This window comes from Phocoena phocoena, chromosome 6, assembly GCF_963924675.1.
Source record: "Phocoena phocoena chromosome 6, mPhoPho1.1, whole genome shotgun sequence".
Taxonomy (NCBI): domain Eukaryota; kingdom Metazoa; phylum Chordata; class Mammalia; order Artiodactyla; family Phocoenidae; genus Phocoena; species Phocoena phocoena.
In genome coordinates, this window is record NC_089224.1 from 19985337 (window position 1) to 20002864 (window position 17528).

General features: G+C 39.1%; 1 protein-coding gene across 1 annotated transcript in view; it reads left to right on the forward strand.

Annotated features, from left to right (window-relative positions):
• Positions 1-14930, forward strand: part of SPTLC1 (serine palmitoyltransferase long chain base subunit 1) — a 73687-nt gene extending 58757 nt beyond the window's left edge. Inside the window, exons 9-15 of the mRNA XM_065879191.1 lie at positions 1657-1764; positions 3911-4006; positions 4365-4461; positions 5562-5616; positions 9740-9857; positions 13101-13174; positions 14837-14930. Of these exons, the coding sequence (XP_065735263.1) occupies positions 1657-1764; positions 3911-4006; positions 4365-4461; positions 5562-5616; positions 9740-9857; positions 13101-13174; positions 14837-14930 (642 nt within the window). The remainder of the gene's footprint in view (positions 1-1656; positions 1765-3910; positions 4007-4364; positions 4462-5561; positions 5617-9739; positions 9858-13100; positions 13175-14836) is intronic.
• Positions 14931-17528: the final 2598 nt, after the last annotated feature.

Here is a 17528-nt window from a genome sequence, read left to right on the forward strand (position 1 = left end):
AAAATTACAGGATACAAATTAGGGTTTGACGAAAGGATTCCTGTTTTGTTTTACTTGTCTATTTGTGTTCCAGTACTGTGATAATATTATTAAATATTTTCTAAAACATAGTTTTTAGAAACTATCTCACTCATATAATACCTCATATTAATGGATGGGAAAGAATCAGTATTGAAAAGATGTAATTCTCCCCAAATGAGTTTGTTCATTGTTAATGAAAATTCAGCTAAAAGCCCAGTGAGGACCCCTCTCCCAGTTTGATGTTGATTCACAAGATTAGCCTGTAAAATCTTGATGGTTAAAAAATAAATTATCAGACTCAGGATATGAGACATCAACCCATCTTATATATTTCTGTGCATTATTTCTATAGTTTCAGTGGAAAAAATCATATTAATTAAACATTTAATAACTAAAATTATGATTCTGGCATGAGAGAAGATTACATGAGTCATGGAAAGATTTAAGATCCCAACTTCTCATGTTATATATATAAAAATTTAGTGGTTGATAATCACTGTATTTTAATTCAGCTGTGAAACTTATCACATACATATCATAAAGGGGTAAATCAATTAAACACTAGGGGGAAAAAATCTGTACATATGTCAGCCTCCCATTGTATAAACCAAAAAATTTATGAAATAATTAGAAGAACATATAGATAAATATGCATCTAAACCTTAGATGGGAAAGGACTTTCTTATAAGCCGGAAAGCAAAGGGGGAAAAATAAGATTAAAAAACATATTAATGAAAACTTTTTTGGGATTAAAAAAATGAATCTAAATTGGAACAGTGCCTCTGAGGGAAGAATATTTACAACATTTCTCTAGGAGTTTTTATGTATAATCAGACCAGTATTTAACAGATAGATTACATGTCTGTACTCATAATGTCTTAACAGTTCCTTCTTTAAAAATTGGCATTGTGCTGTCTGTATTACTGAGTTAAATTGAATCATTTTAGAGCATCTAAAATAGTTATTTTTCATTATTCATGGTAGTTATGTTCTATAAAGTAAGTGTGTGTGTGTGTGTGTGTGTGTGTGTGTGTGTATTTATGTTCTATAAAACTGCTGCAAATACTGAACTTTTGCTCCTAGGGCAAATACAGAGTTAGTTTTCTGCAAACCTCTAGTCACAACATTTTCATCAGTCACTCAATACATAACATTGTTTTATATGTGTTTCTGTTTAAAGACACCTTATTTAATATATATCGTTGATTTATTCATATTGAACTCACAGCCAGCAGTATTATAACTCAGGCCTGAATGAAGCTTATGTAACACACACATTTTCTCCATAAGGCACATCACAGCCTTCTTGCACTTAGGGACTCTAGGCCAAACTTTAGCACTGTGCTTGGGGGCCATTGTAAACAACAAAATCACAAAGAAAAGCACAAAATGCGAAAAATGTGGCAGTAAACAGAATGTGAAAAGGACATTTGTTTGCAATATAAGCTGAAGCAGTAGCCTGTTAACTCAGCTGGGAAGGTGCATTTCAGGTGACTCAAAGTTTTTCACCACCCTGCACATATGCCCTAAGTATCGATTTGGAGGTTACAAATAAATTTTAGCATGTAGGCAGATTCACAAATATGAATTTTATGAATTTTCAGTATTTTAAAGTTGTGTTTATTTACCACTTAGGTTAAGTTAAAATACAAATATAAAGCAAGGATCTTTCTGGAGGAAAGCCTTTCGTTTGGAGTCCTGGGGGAGCATGGCCGAGGAGTCACTGAACATTTTGGAATCGATGTAAGCTCTCCTTTTTTGGAACATTCCCTCATACAGTAACCATGCAGTTCCATCCTGCTGGGCAGGTTTCATGGGCACAAGACAGTGTTCCTCATCAATGTGCAGGGTGCAGCTTTGGTGTCTGTCACTTCACTGAGCCCACAGAGGATTGGGTCAGCCAGACCGGGGTCCCTATCTTCCCTTGGAACTCAGTGGCTAATCATAGAATTTGTGTTCTGTTTACATGGTAACATTTGATCCCAGCTTTCAGTGTTTCTTCTCTAGAAACAGTTAAGTTTGCCTTCCATTTTTTCTTTAAAATCAGGAAGAATTCTCTAAGTTGTCCTTTAGAAAGTATCAAAGCAGTGAAAAGATGTTCTTTCTAATATTTAAAATTCTATGTTGTTATTTGTGTGTATGGGGGTGATATATATATATATAAAAGAAATACCACCAGCATGGATTCACAAAGCCGTTCAAGGTCCCAGACAACTGGAGTGAGTTTTTCATTGTTTCTTTTGCTGAAAGGAAGTGAGCCTCAACTAGCCCCACTCTTAGTGGGTTTTGCTCCTAGAGCCTCGGAGAGGAACAGTGTGGGCCCACCTGCAGAACCTGTCCTCACCCACCACTGTGTAACCTGTCCTTACCCACCTCTGTGTGGTTGATGTGAAGGAAGCTTTTCTCCAAATCTTGTGCATAAAAGTTTTGCAACTTGTGTTAAAACGTTGAACTATAAAACATAAACTCACCTTAGATTATTTGCATCCCTCTACCCATACAGACCTAGAGAAAAATGTAGAGCAGAATGAATATCACACCAAGTTGACTGAAGCATACTCTTCAAAGACAAACTGACATTTGGCAATAAAATGCACTGAAGAATTTAAGATAAATGGAAATGTAATTCAAGTAAAATTTACACCAGAGCAATTTTTAAGGCATGAAAATTTTAAAGAAGGAAAAAGCACTATCTAATTTCACTGTTCTAGTTTTCTCACTGCTTCCAGCAGTTGTCTCAGAGGTAGTATTTATAATGGCTTGAGTAAGAGTGCAGAATGTATGAACCTTATTTGGACCCTAATTCAAACAAATACTGTGAAAAACAAGCTTTGTGAGACAGAGATTCTTGAACACTCAGTATTTGATATTAAGAAATTTTTCATTTTTTAAGTGTGGTAATGTTTTTGAAAGAGTACATATCTTTTAGAAATGCACACTGAAATATTTATAGATGAAAACATAAAAAGTCTGAGATTTGCTCCAAAGAAATGAAGAGGGCAGTAGGGGGCTTATACGTGGAACAGGATTGTCCATAAGTTGATAATTATTGAATCTGGTGATGGGGATTCTTCATACTTTTGTATATGTTTGAAATATTTCATAATGAAAGGTTAAAAAAAAGAAGAATAGTGCACAGGTTTCCTTGTTGGATCTGTGGAACACTTGGGAAAACACCAGATGTGATCTGACCAGTCATTATTATGGCCATCAGTGAGTAATTACAGAATGGCTGCTGTATGCAGGATGGAACTTGGTGCTGGGGGCTGGAGCAGAAGGTGAGGACCAAAGGAGTGTTGAGCAGTTGAGAAGGTAGTGGGTACTCAGGAGCCCAGTGGGCACATTAGGTTCATCCACTGCCCAGTTGGTCCATTTTGGTCAGAGCCCATGATGGCCCATTGCCATCATGTTTGGATAAATTGATTTCATTTTTGAAAAGGTGGAAAAGGTAAATGGAATGTAGTACTTGCTCCAAAGTGTTCAAAACCCTGATAGATTTCTTTTTATTTCTCTCAAGTACCTTCTATGGAGAAGGACAGCTGAGACCACTGTTTTAGCAAGGAAATTATCTTGTACCTCTGAATATGTTTAGTATCAAACAACTTTAGATTTCATCTTTTATCTAGCTCTTCCACTGTGAATAAATCGTCAATGAATGATGGAATGGCAAAAAAGTATAAAGTGAGACATCTTCAGAGGTGGGCTATGAAACATCGGTCCTTTTAACGATTGATTTTGTATGACTTACCCTTTATTTTCAAGGAGGTAGTTTGAGTCCAGATGTTGACATGATTAGTGCTGAAATTTTGTCTCTAGGATTGACATTGGCCTTCCCCCCGCCTTTTCTTTAAATTGAGAAATAACTCCCGCTGTCCCTCTTTTCTGACAGATTGATGATATTGATCTTATCAGTGCCAACATGGAGAATTCACTTGCTTCTATTGGGGGTTTCTGCTGTGGCAGGTCTTTCGTAATTGACCATCAGGTGGGTTCTTTTTAAAAACAGAAGTAAAAACTGAAACCTGTTGCTCCATTGGTCAACTAAAAATGTAACTGCTATTACAAAATTTCATTCTAACTTAGTTTGTCACACAATTTTTATTTAGAAGTAGATTTGTTAAAGAATCATTCAAAATATTTACATTTAGAAGTTATCTCCCTTCCTAAAAAAGTTTTGGTTTTGTTACATAACTTCTGTACATGCCTGGGTCTTACCACCTCATGATTTGTACATGCTATTTGATAGGGAGTGCAGAGATTTGGTGACTTTAGTTTTTTTAGCCAAAGAAAAACAAAGACAAAAAAAAGTGTTTATGTTTTATAACTTGTGTGTTTCTTCTCAGCGACTTTCCGGCCAGGGATACTGCTTTTCAGCTTCATTACCTCCCCTCTTAGCTGCTGCTGCAATTGAGGCCCTCAACATCATGGAAGAAAATCCAGGTATAACCTTTAAACACAGGAAGTCAAAGATACTTCAAGTCATGTTAGCCATGCTGCTGGTTTGCCTTTTTGGAGAAATTAGCTGGAGGAAATGATTTCCCAGACAAAGCTCTGGCTCTGAATTACATTATCTGGCAATTTATGGGAAAAATGATGGTGAAGAAGTTGTCCCTGCCTCAGGGTTTCGGGTTAGAGCTTCTCTCGTGTTTCTGGAGGTGAAGCCAGAGCCAAAGCAAAGCTCGCTCCCTTGGTGGGCAGAGATGCCAGGAAAAGGAGGGACTAGCTCTGGGCCAGTCATCCTTTAGTTTATCAGGGTTTTTTGAGAAATTAGCTGAAGTATGCTAATTCTTGGTACTTATAATTTTATAACTGTTGTCTAGTTTTCCTCATCAGCCTTTGATTCATGAATTGGTGCTGAGGCCATACAGGTTTACCAACTATTAAATCTTGCTTAATGGGCAGTCAACTCAATTTAAAATGTGGTTTTGGGCTGTGATAGCACCTCCTCACCAAAAGCTAAAAGGAAAATGGAAAAGCAGGCCTGGCATTTGTAATTTTAAATTTTATAAATTTCTAAAGATTCAGCATTGGTTTTAATTCAGAGAATCAGTAAAAGTGAGTGTTTCTGTGTGCACATTCATATGCTTGCTTGTCAGATACCCTGCCACTCCTGTCTCCTCAGATATTTCAGTTTGTGGATTTTCCTTAAAAGAAAGTGAAAATATCAAGAAGAGATCATAAACATTACTGCAGTGTCTGTTTTTTCCCAAATTGTTTAGGGTCCAGAAATATTTAATATATTTGTACCCTTTTGTTCTTGGCCAGATAATTTATAGTATCTTAAGAAGAACAAGAGCCATTGTTTTGTTGTGGAAAACCTCATCCCAGATTTTGCTGAAAGTTGGCTGAGCAGGTGCCAGCTAGTATATGCCACAGATGAAAGTTGGGGACCTTCAGAGGAGTTACTGGCAGTCTATTTGTGTGTTATTAGTGGGCAGAAGGATTTGCTGCATTTTAAATTGATGAACTGGATCTTTAAAAACATTTTTAGATTAGTATATGCAACCTTCCAAATGTACTAATGTATTTGTTTCCTTCAGGTATTTTTGCAGTGTTGAAGGAAAAGTGCAAACGAATTCATAACGCTTTACAAGGGTGAGTTTTACATATTTCCAACCAACTCAAAAGTTTATCTGCACAACATTTAAACAACTTGTGAAAAATTTTGAATGTCACCTCTTTGGTTTTCAGTGCATTTAATAGGCTTGAGTCAGTTTGTCTAAATTGCAGCTAAGAAACCAAAAACACAGTTCATTCAAATTTGTCTCTGTGTGTGAAACCAGAGCATTCATTTTGTCATTGTTTTAAAATATCATAACTTTGTTTTTCTAAAAATGATACAAGCTCATTGGTAAAATACTACAGCAGTACAGAAGGTAACAAAGATGAAAAAAAAATAACACAACATGCTGCCACCAGAAATAACCAGCATAAACACTGGAGAATCTCCACACATCTGTAAGGATAAAAGAATGACAGTGGGCTCATACAGTCCATGCTGCTTTTTAGAAAATCACTGATTTATTTTAAGTTACTTCAAGAAAAAGAAACAAGTGAAATCGAAGTGAACCGTATGAGTGTTCTGTTTACTTTCGTTTTAACTACACAAGAGTAGTTCTTTAAGATTCCTCTAGAATTGAGAAAAAAATTGAGGCTAGTGACATCTTCAGGCAGATTTCTTATCTTACAGAAAATGATCTCACCTTGCCTGTGGTTTCTTTTTGCCTTTCCAAGTTGAAACCTGCCTTCTCAGTCATGGAAGTCCTATCCCTATTGCCAGATATGGAAACTAGAAACTTTTCTAAAAAGGACAGTTAATAAATAAGCGGGTCACAGGTATTCCCGATAAAGTAGGGGGAGAAATAATTGAAGTTTGGGTCTGACTTTCTGATCCTAACAAAAGTCCTTGTATGATTTATGGTAGAGAGATATTATTGTTTCCAGTTACATTGGCTTATGAAATATTAATAAACCAGTTCAGCCTAGCACATTGGAGTCACTGTCAACTCATGAACACCTACCTCAGATGCCCTTTATTCTATGAGTGTTAATTTGTTTATTTTTTAAATCCAATCCTCTACTTTTCCCAGCTCTTTCACACTTTTTCTTCTCTCCAGAATCCCTAACCCTCTGTCTCACTCCACCCAGTTTTAGCTGACAGCCTTGCCTCATGCTGTCACTTGGGAACTCCCTCATTTTCCCTCACAGACCTGCACACCTGCGGGTATCCGAACCAGTCTTCCCTCGTGTTATAGCCAAAGAAACGTTCCTCCATCCGTCACAGCTCTTCTTTCTTAAGGACCAAGTGCCTTTGGTTGTCTCCTCTCCTTTCTCTTCAGTCTCTCCCCTTTCCTGAGTCATTTGATTAGCATTCAAGTACACCCTGCCCTATCTTGTCTTAAATTCTTCTTTCCTGTGGCCCCATACTCCCCTCTAGCAACTAGCCCATTGCTCTGCTTCTCTTTGTAGCCAGTCTTTTTCCAGAGTTGTTTATGCCCTCTCCACATCCTCACCTCTCATGTACACTTGAAACTACTGAAACCCACCTCTACGGCACTTTACCCAGAATGTTCCTGTGACTACCGAGGGATGACTGTATTTTCTGATGTTAAAACATCCTTGCATTCCTGAGTAAATCCCGCCTTGATTACAGTGTATTTTTCTGCACTGTTAGTTAAAATTTTGAATTTTTATATCCATATTTATAATTTAAATGGACCTATAATCTTTTGTTACAACAACCTTACATAACCTAGGAATCAATGTGTGGTAGCCTCAATAAAGTATTGAGCAGTTTTTCCACTTCCCTGCGTTATGGAGCCATTGTATAAGACCAGGCTTGATTATCTGTTTCTTCAAAGTTGAGCAGGACTCCTCTGTGAGACTCTAGACTTGGGGCCTTTGGGCTGGGCATAGTCTGTGATTATCTCTCTTGTGTCTGTATTATTTCCCCTTTTTATTTTCTGTTTCTGTCGTTTTCATTCTTATGATAATCTGTCCAGGATTTTGCCCAGCACGTTTTTTTAAGTTTGATTTTGTTTTTTACTCATATTTTGTTTTCTCTGATTGATTTTTTTTTCCTTATTTCTCTACTTTCTTGTTTCATTGAATTGTGTTTTTTTTACTCTTTTTTAGCTTTTTACATTTAGGTTATTGGTGTTATTATTTTCCAATAAATATCTTAAGGATAAACATTTCAAAGGCAGTAAGTATTTTCAGTGTTCAGTTCTAAGTAATTTTTTTTAGTCTCCTCTAATCAGTGATTTGCTTCTCTCATCTCTGAGGTTGCATTTGGGAGAGGAGGTCAGCGGCCTTTGCTACTTTGGGTCCTTGCTGGAATCTTGAAGAGCCCCTAAATTCTAACAGATAATTATTCATGTCCAGCGCTTTCCCCACACTAAGCACATGATGGAGACCACGTCTGAACTGTTGATTGTTCTATCCCTAGGACCTAGACCAGTGTTTAGTATTTCCATTTGGTAAAATGGGTAAAATAATATGGTAAATAATGTGCTCTCCAGAAATGCTTTTTTTAAGTATAACAGGCTCTGAAACACAGCTTCTAACTTTCTGAACTCAAGTTATAATTCTCTGTCCATTTGGTTTTAGTTAAACTTTAATGCGGCATCCAGGCAGCCAGAAAGAGGGCATTTTGTTTCATTCCTTCTCACACCAACTTGCTCCACCTAACATGTGAGATGAGCCCATTTGATCAAATAATAAGCTCGATTGGGCTTATAGGTGCCTTGTTTGTATCAAGGAAAATCCAGGCCATTTAATTCATATGAAATGCAATTTGAAAAGTAATTTTTTAAGTTCTCCCTGAGAGTACATGACCTAAAACATTTAATACTTCTTTGTGTACAAGTTTAACACATTCAAAATTCACCTAAGAAATGGGTTTTGAAAGCATATTTCTTAGTTTCTACAGTAGTAAAACAACTGATCTATAAGGTTTCCCCATATTCCAGAAGCCCTAGAGTCTAAGATTCCATGATTCAAATCTGCAGCCTGATTTATTGAGAGATCCTAGTGTGATGCATTACATTTAAAGAAAGTAGACACAAATTAATGATGTTCAAGGGTGGTTTGAAAGGCAGGTGAGCTTAGCTTCCTCATTTCATGTGATACTCGGCACAGGTAGTCATTCAGTAAAAGCTTGTTGAGTCCTAAACATGTTTGAAGAATCGAATATGCCAGCAAGTGCTTTTTGTGCTCATTTCATTCTAAGGGAAAAGCAAATCTTTCCAGGTAAAGCAGACTAAATGAAAGCCATTTAAAATGTTTAGCCCAATTTCAAATAGACATGTATCACTCTTTTTGTCCTAGGAGATAGGTCAGAAATCAAGCCATACATGGCTAAATTATATGGCCTATCATTCTCATAACACTGCAATAATCATTTGAAAATACAGGCTTTCACCCCTAAAGAAATCTCCCTTCCTTCCTGAGAAACAGCAGATTTCTGTGCTGTTAATCCTAAGAGAGAAGAAAATAATTGTAATTCAAGAAAAATTTAAAATTAAACATGTACACAAGAAGATAGCTTTACAACCTAAATATATTGTTGGTGATCAAAGTATAAAATTTTAGTGTCAGAAATCATCCCTGTAGTTTATAAAAGACAAGATACAAACTAAACATTTAGAAAATAAGGAAGCAACATTATCAATTATAATACGTTATCCATGGAGGAAACAGAGGTAATAGAAACTGATGGTGCAGACACTTCCCTAAAGTGAGTGATGAGGGAGGCCCCCCTGGACTTGGGACCGGGCGTGTCTGGCGCTAGCCGTGCAAGAACAGGAGAGAGCAGGTGAGAGGAAGCGACAGGGCAGAGGCCCAGGGCTGAGTGGGCCTGCAAGGGGCCCCTTGAGGAGGAGTTGGCCCCAGCCAAGGTGGGTGAGGCACGTAGACTGTCTGGTGGGAGGCTGGGGATGACGCACGTGTTCTCTGTGAAATGTGAGCCGGAGAGTCCCGCGGGACCGGGAATCCTCTTCCCAGCCATGCTGCAGGGTGTCCTAGACTAGGAAGCACTGCCCAGAGCGTGCATTTTTACCTCCCTTTGTCAGATCTGGAATCCCACCACATGATGTTTCCCATGGAAGTCCCAACTTTCTGTCACATTCATTAATGCAGACTTTGTAAAATTATTTATATGTGAGAAATCTGAGCTCGGAAGAGGATTTATGCTTGTGTGTGTGTTACCCTTCCTCAGCATTTCTGGATTAAAGGTGGTGGGTGAGTCCATTTCTCCAGCATTTCACCTCCAGCTGGAAGAGAGCACTGGGTGTCGAGAAAGAGATGTTAAACTACTTCAGGAAATAGTAACTCAAGTGAGTATCCAGTTATTCAGGTGAATCTCTTCGTACTCTTCTACCCTGAACCCAAGCAATTTTTAAGGTCATTTTTAAGAATGCTCTCTTTGCCCTAAGAGATTGGGTACAACAGAAATTGTGGTTACCCCTCTGGTGACATGGAATTGTTCCGATGCCCAGCCTTCCTGACATCTGTCCCTGCCCAGTGGAGTCTGTAGCAGTCTCTACTGACAGGCTGCAGGTTATTCCATTGGGTCAATTTTCAGTTCACATTGAAGTTGTGTTCTTTGCCACATTGTATTAAAATACACTTTGCTTCCACTCTGAATAATTAGTCTTCCAGAAAACCCAATTGCTTACTATTTACAAAGCCAGGCTTTTGCACATGTAGGTGGGGATGGCATTGTGTATGGTGATGGCGCACAACACCGGACAGCTGACTGGGGCTGAACACCCAGCATAGCTCAGAAACAGGTCGAAATAATCTTGTAACCAAAAAGGAAGGAAGAAGAGCCACTCCTTTACCGTGCCTAACTTGGGAGCTTGATTTAAATGTCTGACTTCTGAAAGTCTTACTACTAAGTACCTTAGTTATTAACTAAGAAACGCATCACTAGGGAAGATCCCTTGGCCTTTTACTCTTCAATAGAGCTGCTTTCACCCAAGTCCTCTCTCCTCACTTTCCTCCTTCTAAAGAATGGTCAAGTAGCCCTGCAGCACTGAGCACCGAGGGGGGTGCTGCCTTGTACTTGAATCTGAAATACATGGAGTATGTATTTGAGAATTTCCTTGTCCTGCTTGTCCTGACGGTTCCTTTCAGAGGCTCCTTCCCTGAGTCCGTGCTGCCAGGCATCAGGGTAGTAGTGACGGTCAAGTCTGCCATGTGCCCCTGCCCGGCTGTGGCACAGCAGGCAGTCACGTGGCTGCTCAGTATGGAGGCTGTGGTGCTAAGCCAGCCTCTGGCTTCAGCTGACCTGTACCCTGCGATGTGTGAACCACAGTACCTGCAGGCATTGATTCATGGAGAGCTTCTTGCAACTTGTGGATCATTGATTCGTGGAGAGCTTCTTGCAACTTGTGGCCTTCCAGAGTCACTTGTCCTAAAAAAACAAAATAAAACCAAACCCAGAATATGAGATTCCTAATTAAGGAAACGTGTCAGATTATGAATGAACAGGCTGGAGTGGCTCTCGCCTTGCTGGGTGAGGAAATGTCACGGATGTCTCCTCAGGTGCAGCTCTGCAAACATGAAAAAAAACTCTTTAAAGGGGAAAAGCATCCCACAGACCTTTTTTACTGCCTCGGTGTTTTTATTGTCATATTACTTAAGTGTATAAGCTATAAAAGGAAGTACAACATCCTTTTAATTAGAGCTCCTATACAAATGTAATACCAAAACAAATTTATAACTTAAATATAAGCAGAACAGACAAGCCTAGTAAGAGTCAAATTATGACATTACCTTCATGTGACAGCTGAGTTTGTTTTCTAACTGAGTTGCTGAGTGGTGTGACTGACGCTGACTGCCGCCAGAGCAGCCTTGTGAAGCTGCATGTCCTGTGTTGGAGTCTGTGGTGACGCCGTTATTATCCCAGAGCCTCCCCTCCAACCCCCTCTCAAGGTGCTTCTCTACACACTTTGTGTCACAGGACGTGGGCCTTCTCTAGGTGCCAGGGTGTCAGTTCCAGTCAGATACACCTCGGTTCTTTTCTCACTAGGTAGCGACAGCTAAGGTCTTACTGCTACTCTGTTCCAGAGGGAGACTCAGAAAGGGCATGTGAATCAAGTGACTCGATACTTCTCTTACATAGGTTATCCTCATAACAAAAAGAAAAAGTGAGTCTGGACAATTCACAGATCCCAAAATTACATCTGTGGGCTCCCGCTGGATATTGGCTGTCTTCAGGAAATCACCTTGAGAATTGAATGAGGAGAGAACAGGCTCTGGGGAAGGGAACAGAATACTATCTGGAAACTGCATTTGTAGGAAGGAATAGGAAAACTCTTAGAGTTTCTTTGCATCATTGCAGCTTCCATCTTAATAAGTCTTTTGTCCTGTTCCTCTTTGCTTTTTCTTTTCAATATTTGAAAGAGAAAAAAGGATCATGACACCGTAGTTCTTGTTTAAGCTTTGCAGAACTGAGCAGTTCTGCCAAATTTTTGTTGACTTCCTGATAAAAGTTTTTACAAACTGAGCTATGGTTTATACTGTTTCTTAACTAGACAGGACTAGAAACAGAGCCAGTCCAGATGTTTGCAGAAGGAGTTAACTTTTCCAAGTACACTTCCAGAATGTAGAATCAGCAAAAGACATTGCCTGCCATTGTTTTCCATCTTTTCCTAGCAGAGGAAAACCTTGCCTCACAGCTTACAGAATGGCCCCTCTTCAGGCAAATACCTGCACTGCCACACGCTGGCACTGATTGTTCTTTCCTTTACAGCACCCCTTGCTCTAGCTGACTGTTTGTTTGTTCATTTGTTTAAAAATACAATTCACGTTCCATAAAATTCACTCTTTAAAGTATACCGTTGAGTGGTTTTTAGTATCCTCACAGGGTTGTGCAGCCGTCACTATCTGATTTCAAAACATTTCATCACCCCAAGGAGAAACCCTTATAAACCATTACCCTCGTCTGACTTTATGCTTTATTTTGATAGCGATTATTTAATTTTTTAAAAAATGTTGGCAGGTAGCTGATGTATTGGAAAGCTGTGCAAAATGTGACACCAGACTCTTCTGTGCTTGGTAGCACTGTGTCCAAGTGTAGCACATGGGAATCAGAGGTGGTGTTGATATTTGACGTGTGAGCAGTTCCTCTCTGAAATGATTCTGCTGGCGTTACTAAGTGCAGCTCTTGGTTAGCCTCCGGGGCTTTGTTGGTCCTGTTTCCCCTTGTCCTAACTCTGCTTTGCCTAAAGTGGTAACCACTAGTTACCTATGGCTGTTTAAATTAAATCAGATTCAAAGTTCAGTGTTACAGTTGCACTAGCCATATCTCAAAGTGCCCGAGAGCCACGTGGGCCCCTGACTGCCGTCCTGGACAGCACAGGGCGAACACCTCCATTATTGCAGGAAGTTCTGTAGAACAGTGCTCTCAAGATGATAAGATGATTCTGTGGTATTTTGTTTTGTCTTCTAGCAGTTATAATCGGAAAAATGAATTAAAACTACTATTGAGAGTAGCATTTCACTGCACCTTCCTGTTTTAATGATCAGTGTCTGCTGTCCAGGTTGCAAATGTATTCCTTTTCCTCATACAGTGCATGGACAGAGGCATCGCGTTAACTCAGGCGCGCTACCTGGAGAAAGAAGAGAAGTATCTCCCTCCTCCAAGGTTGGTAGACTTAAAATTATGACCTGAGTCATTGTTTTCTACTTTAAACTCTGTATGAAATGTATTATGTTTTGAAATTTTTTGAAAGACTGTCACAGGATAAGGAAGAATGTGTATTGTTAAAAGATAGAACATCACCTGTTTCTGTTCTTAAGCTAGATGTTTTCCCATTTTAATTGAAAATGCCAAAAAAAAAAAAAAAAAAAAAAAAAAAAAAAAAAAAAAAAAAGAAAATGCCCTCAGGACTCTGTAATTAACTTAATGACACATCTGCAATCCCAAGAACGAACTGGGACAGCCCAGGTTCGCATTGGCGACAACCTACCGCTGTGCTACGGTAGCATGTGCTGGGCCAGCAGTTTCTGCCACCAGGATAGTCCTTACAGTGTGTGTGGCGGTGGGGGGGCACAGTCTGGGGGTTGCTGCTCATCCCACCTCTGGCCCAAGCACTGTGTGGTACTTCATCTGACAAATACGTATTAAACACCCAAGGAAAAGCAAAGTGACAGTGGGGAAAACCTCTACAGAGGTTCAAGCAGCCCTCAATGGGAAGGCGCCTTGACTCATTTAAAATTGGCATTCATTCAACACCTGATTCTGTCCCCTAAGCACTTAAACAGTATAGTCCAAGAAGGTAGACACCCAGAGCTTGAGGGTTTCAGGGTCATGACACAGGTCAGGGAGGTCACAGAGAAGGAAGGCATGGTTAGTTCTGGCCTGGGAGGGGCTGAGGCTTCCTAGAACAGGAGACACTTAAGCCGAGCCTGCAAAATCAAGCATATCAAACAAGCTGGGGTGGGCATCAGGCCTTCCAGCAGGGTCTGCAGTGGCGTAGAGACCTACAGGTGCATCTGGGGAGCCCAGAGCACAGGTTTGAGAGGCACCAGGGAGAGGGAGCCTGGAAGAGTCTGGGAGAGACCCACGAGAGCACACAAAGTCAGCGCTGTGCAGGCGTGGAGCACTGGGCTGGGTTCTGGAAGACTGTTCTGGCACCCTAAAGATCCTGCTCTCTCCGTTCTAGTTACACCATCCAAAGTTGTGATCCTGTGTTTCATGAGGACAGGGGCCACCATCGTTTTGTGCCCTCAGGACTCTGGGCCCAGCCCAACTCAGTGTGTGTGTGTCCAGTGGCTGATGCAGATGTTTGCAGAGGGGAGTGAGAGGGACAGGGGTAGAAGTGCCCTGTCAGGCTGATATTTCTTGTCTTCAGTTTCCTGAAAACTTGAAAATTTCTGCCTCACATCAAAGTATTGTAGAACCTCTATATGACTTATTGAATTACACTTATGAACAACCACACATTAATATGAGAAACGTTGACTTCCTGCTTTGGGCCTGATACTGCTTGCAGCGGTAGATTGAAAGGACAGTTTCCTGCCGGCCCTGGGCAGAGCCCTACTGCAAGGTTACCTTGACTAGATCGCTACTAGTCCAGGCAGGGAATGGCAAACTCCTATAAATAGCAGATAGTAAAATGCTTTCAGCTTGCAGGACACAAGGTCCCTGCCACAACTACGCAACCCTGCTGGGGCAGTGAGAAAGTGGCTATGGACAGTAGGCCATGTTCCAGTAGAAGAGCTTTATTCACGAAAACAGGTGGCAGGCTGACCCTTGGTATAGACTCTCATTTGACTGTCTTTTGTGTCCCTTATTATTTCTCAGCATTAGGGTTGTGGTCACAGTGGAACAAACAGAAGAGGAACTAGAGAAAGCTGCGACCACAATCAGCAAGGTGGCCCAGACCGTGCTGCTTTAGTCTGGGGCCTGGTGGCCTCTCACCACGCAACACGCAGACAGACCTGAGTCACTGCAGAGTGAGCCAGAGGGGGCCTGCGGGAACCACATAGGGTGTCACTAGATGGTGTGGATATCGACTCAGTGTATGACCATGAAAAGGATGCTGGATACTTAAAAGAAAACAAATCCAAAAGCCCAAGAACTGATTTTCTTAAGAGAAAAACTAATGACAGCGTATAATTGATATTTAAATTGTGCTGTTTAGTACTATTTAAACGTTTTATTAATACTAGTATTTTATATTCTTTTTTTTTGTCATTGTTTAAAAATGGAGCTTCAGTGTATCTTCTTTCCCTTCTAATGATAAAGATTGTGAGCACTTCTTAATATCTCATAGAAAATTTTCTGCAACATTAAAGCTTAGAGGCACTTCAGCATATATGATACAAAATGTATTGAAGATCTAATTCAACCACATCTTTTTCAGTCTTCGTCATGTGAAGCTCAATGGTGGCTAATATATAAAGAATACTTTATGTGTGATCATTATAAATTTTTCGTTATATTTGAATCCTAGAATTTTTATATACACTAAATACTGATGTTGCACCATTTCTAACAGTGAATCTTAGCATCCCTAACCAGAGAATAGTCATTATACTTCCTAAGTGAGCAATAATTTAAATCAAATTCTATTTTATTTTAGTATAATTGACCTTTACATTCGTTATGTGTTGACTTCTAATCTGTTTTCAGAAGAGGATTATTGTGATGATCCCAAAATAGAAATCATGTCCTTGATATTTTAGAATATCTAGAATGTGTTCTTTTTTGTATAGGGACGTATAACTACAAGCTTTTTTTCTAAGCTAAAGAAAATGAGACCTTTATTTCTTTTCAGCTTATGAATTCCAAATATCTAAAAAAGATGTGAAAGCACTAAAAATAAAATTTTTAAGCTGTGCTTCAGCTATCTGTTTTTTCTTTAGCAAACCAAGTTGGGTGGTATAAATGTTTGTGATATGTGCCATAAGGTACTACATAAATATTACACTATTACTCCATCTCTTATTAAAGGGAAAGGAATAAAATTATATTAAAAATGTCATTTTATAATATATGTTCATATTAACAAATGGTCTTCAACATCTTTTTAAATAACATATTTTTTTAATGTTTAGTTTCTATTTTGCTCGAGGTATTTTGTACATATGTGCCTTGTGATTGCTGCTGCTTTAAAGGACACAGTACTCTTTGGGAGATGAATCTGTTTTGTTTTGTTTTTTAATGAAATAAACCTACATTCCTGATAATCAGTCTTGCATATGTAATCTATTCAACAGAATAGTCTCTTGATTTTAAATTCTGCAGGCCTAGGGTAGTATTCTGTGTGTGTGTGTGTGTGTGTGTGTGTGTGTGTTTGTGTCGTGGGGGTTTTTGGAAAATATTAATTTAATATCTTAGTGCCTTTCTTCAACGTACAGTATCTTGAAATTTCCTTGGTTCCTATTGATTTAACTCTTGGCCACTTATGACTACAAAAATACCAGACCTATTATTTTTATAAACAGATTAGGATTGTAACTTTTCAGCTACTTTTATAATACTCTATAAGTCAAAATTGCAATAATCTAGTTGTTTATTGCTTCATTTAAAAAATGATTGGACGTTCCTGGAAAAGATGGTGGACATTATTTAACTTTATTAACATTATTTGATGCTCACACATTATTTAACTTCAATCCTTGAAACACATCAACACGAACCAAAAATAGAGTCTTTATATTAAAGCTATAGAGTGACCACAATCTGGTAATACACACCACAGAAAATACCTACTGGAAGCAATAAATTTGTATGAAACAAGCAAAATGTTGAGAAACAACAGTCATCTCAAACCTCAAGCAGTTTATAAATTGCTGTTTTAGAAACAGTGAGAGAGAGAGGGTTCTGAAGTGCTCTGTCAACGGACCTCTGTTTAGAGAGGCAGTGGCTGGGTGAGCAGCATGGAAACCTTTTGAGCCGGTTTCCACTCAACAGTTGCCCCCAGGGGAGAAAGAAGCCACCCACAACGGCTCCCTTGCTGTTGTCCATAGAAGGCTCTAGCTCAGGAAATGTGGGGCTTTGAGTCAGGTTAGGACACGTGGACCACAGGCCTAAATATAAAGCTTAAAACTACGAAACTTCTAAGAGAAAGCACAGGAGGAAATATTTTAAATCTTTGGTTAGGCAAACATAGATACAATACCAAAAGCGTAAGCCATGAAAGGAAAAATTGGTAAATTAAGCTTCATTAATTCATTGTTTAATTTGTTCTTCAAAAGACAGCTTGAAAGAAATGAAGACAGGTCACAGACTGTGAGAAAATATTTGCCAATCATATGTAATAAAACATGTGTATCCATAAATATAAAGAACAGAACCCCAAAATAAGAAATCCAAAAGCATAATTTTAAAATGGTGAAAGACTTGACATTGCATCGAGAGACATTCAAATATCTAAACTCATGAAAACGTATTCGACCTCATTAGTCATCAGAGAAATGCAAATTAAAACTACAAAGAGATACTATTACACACTCACTAGAATGACTGAAATCAAAAAGACAGATAACAC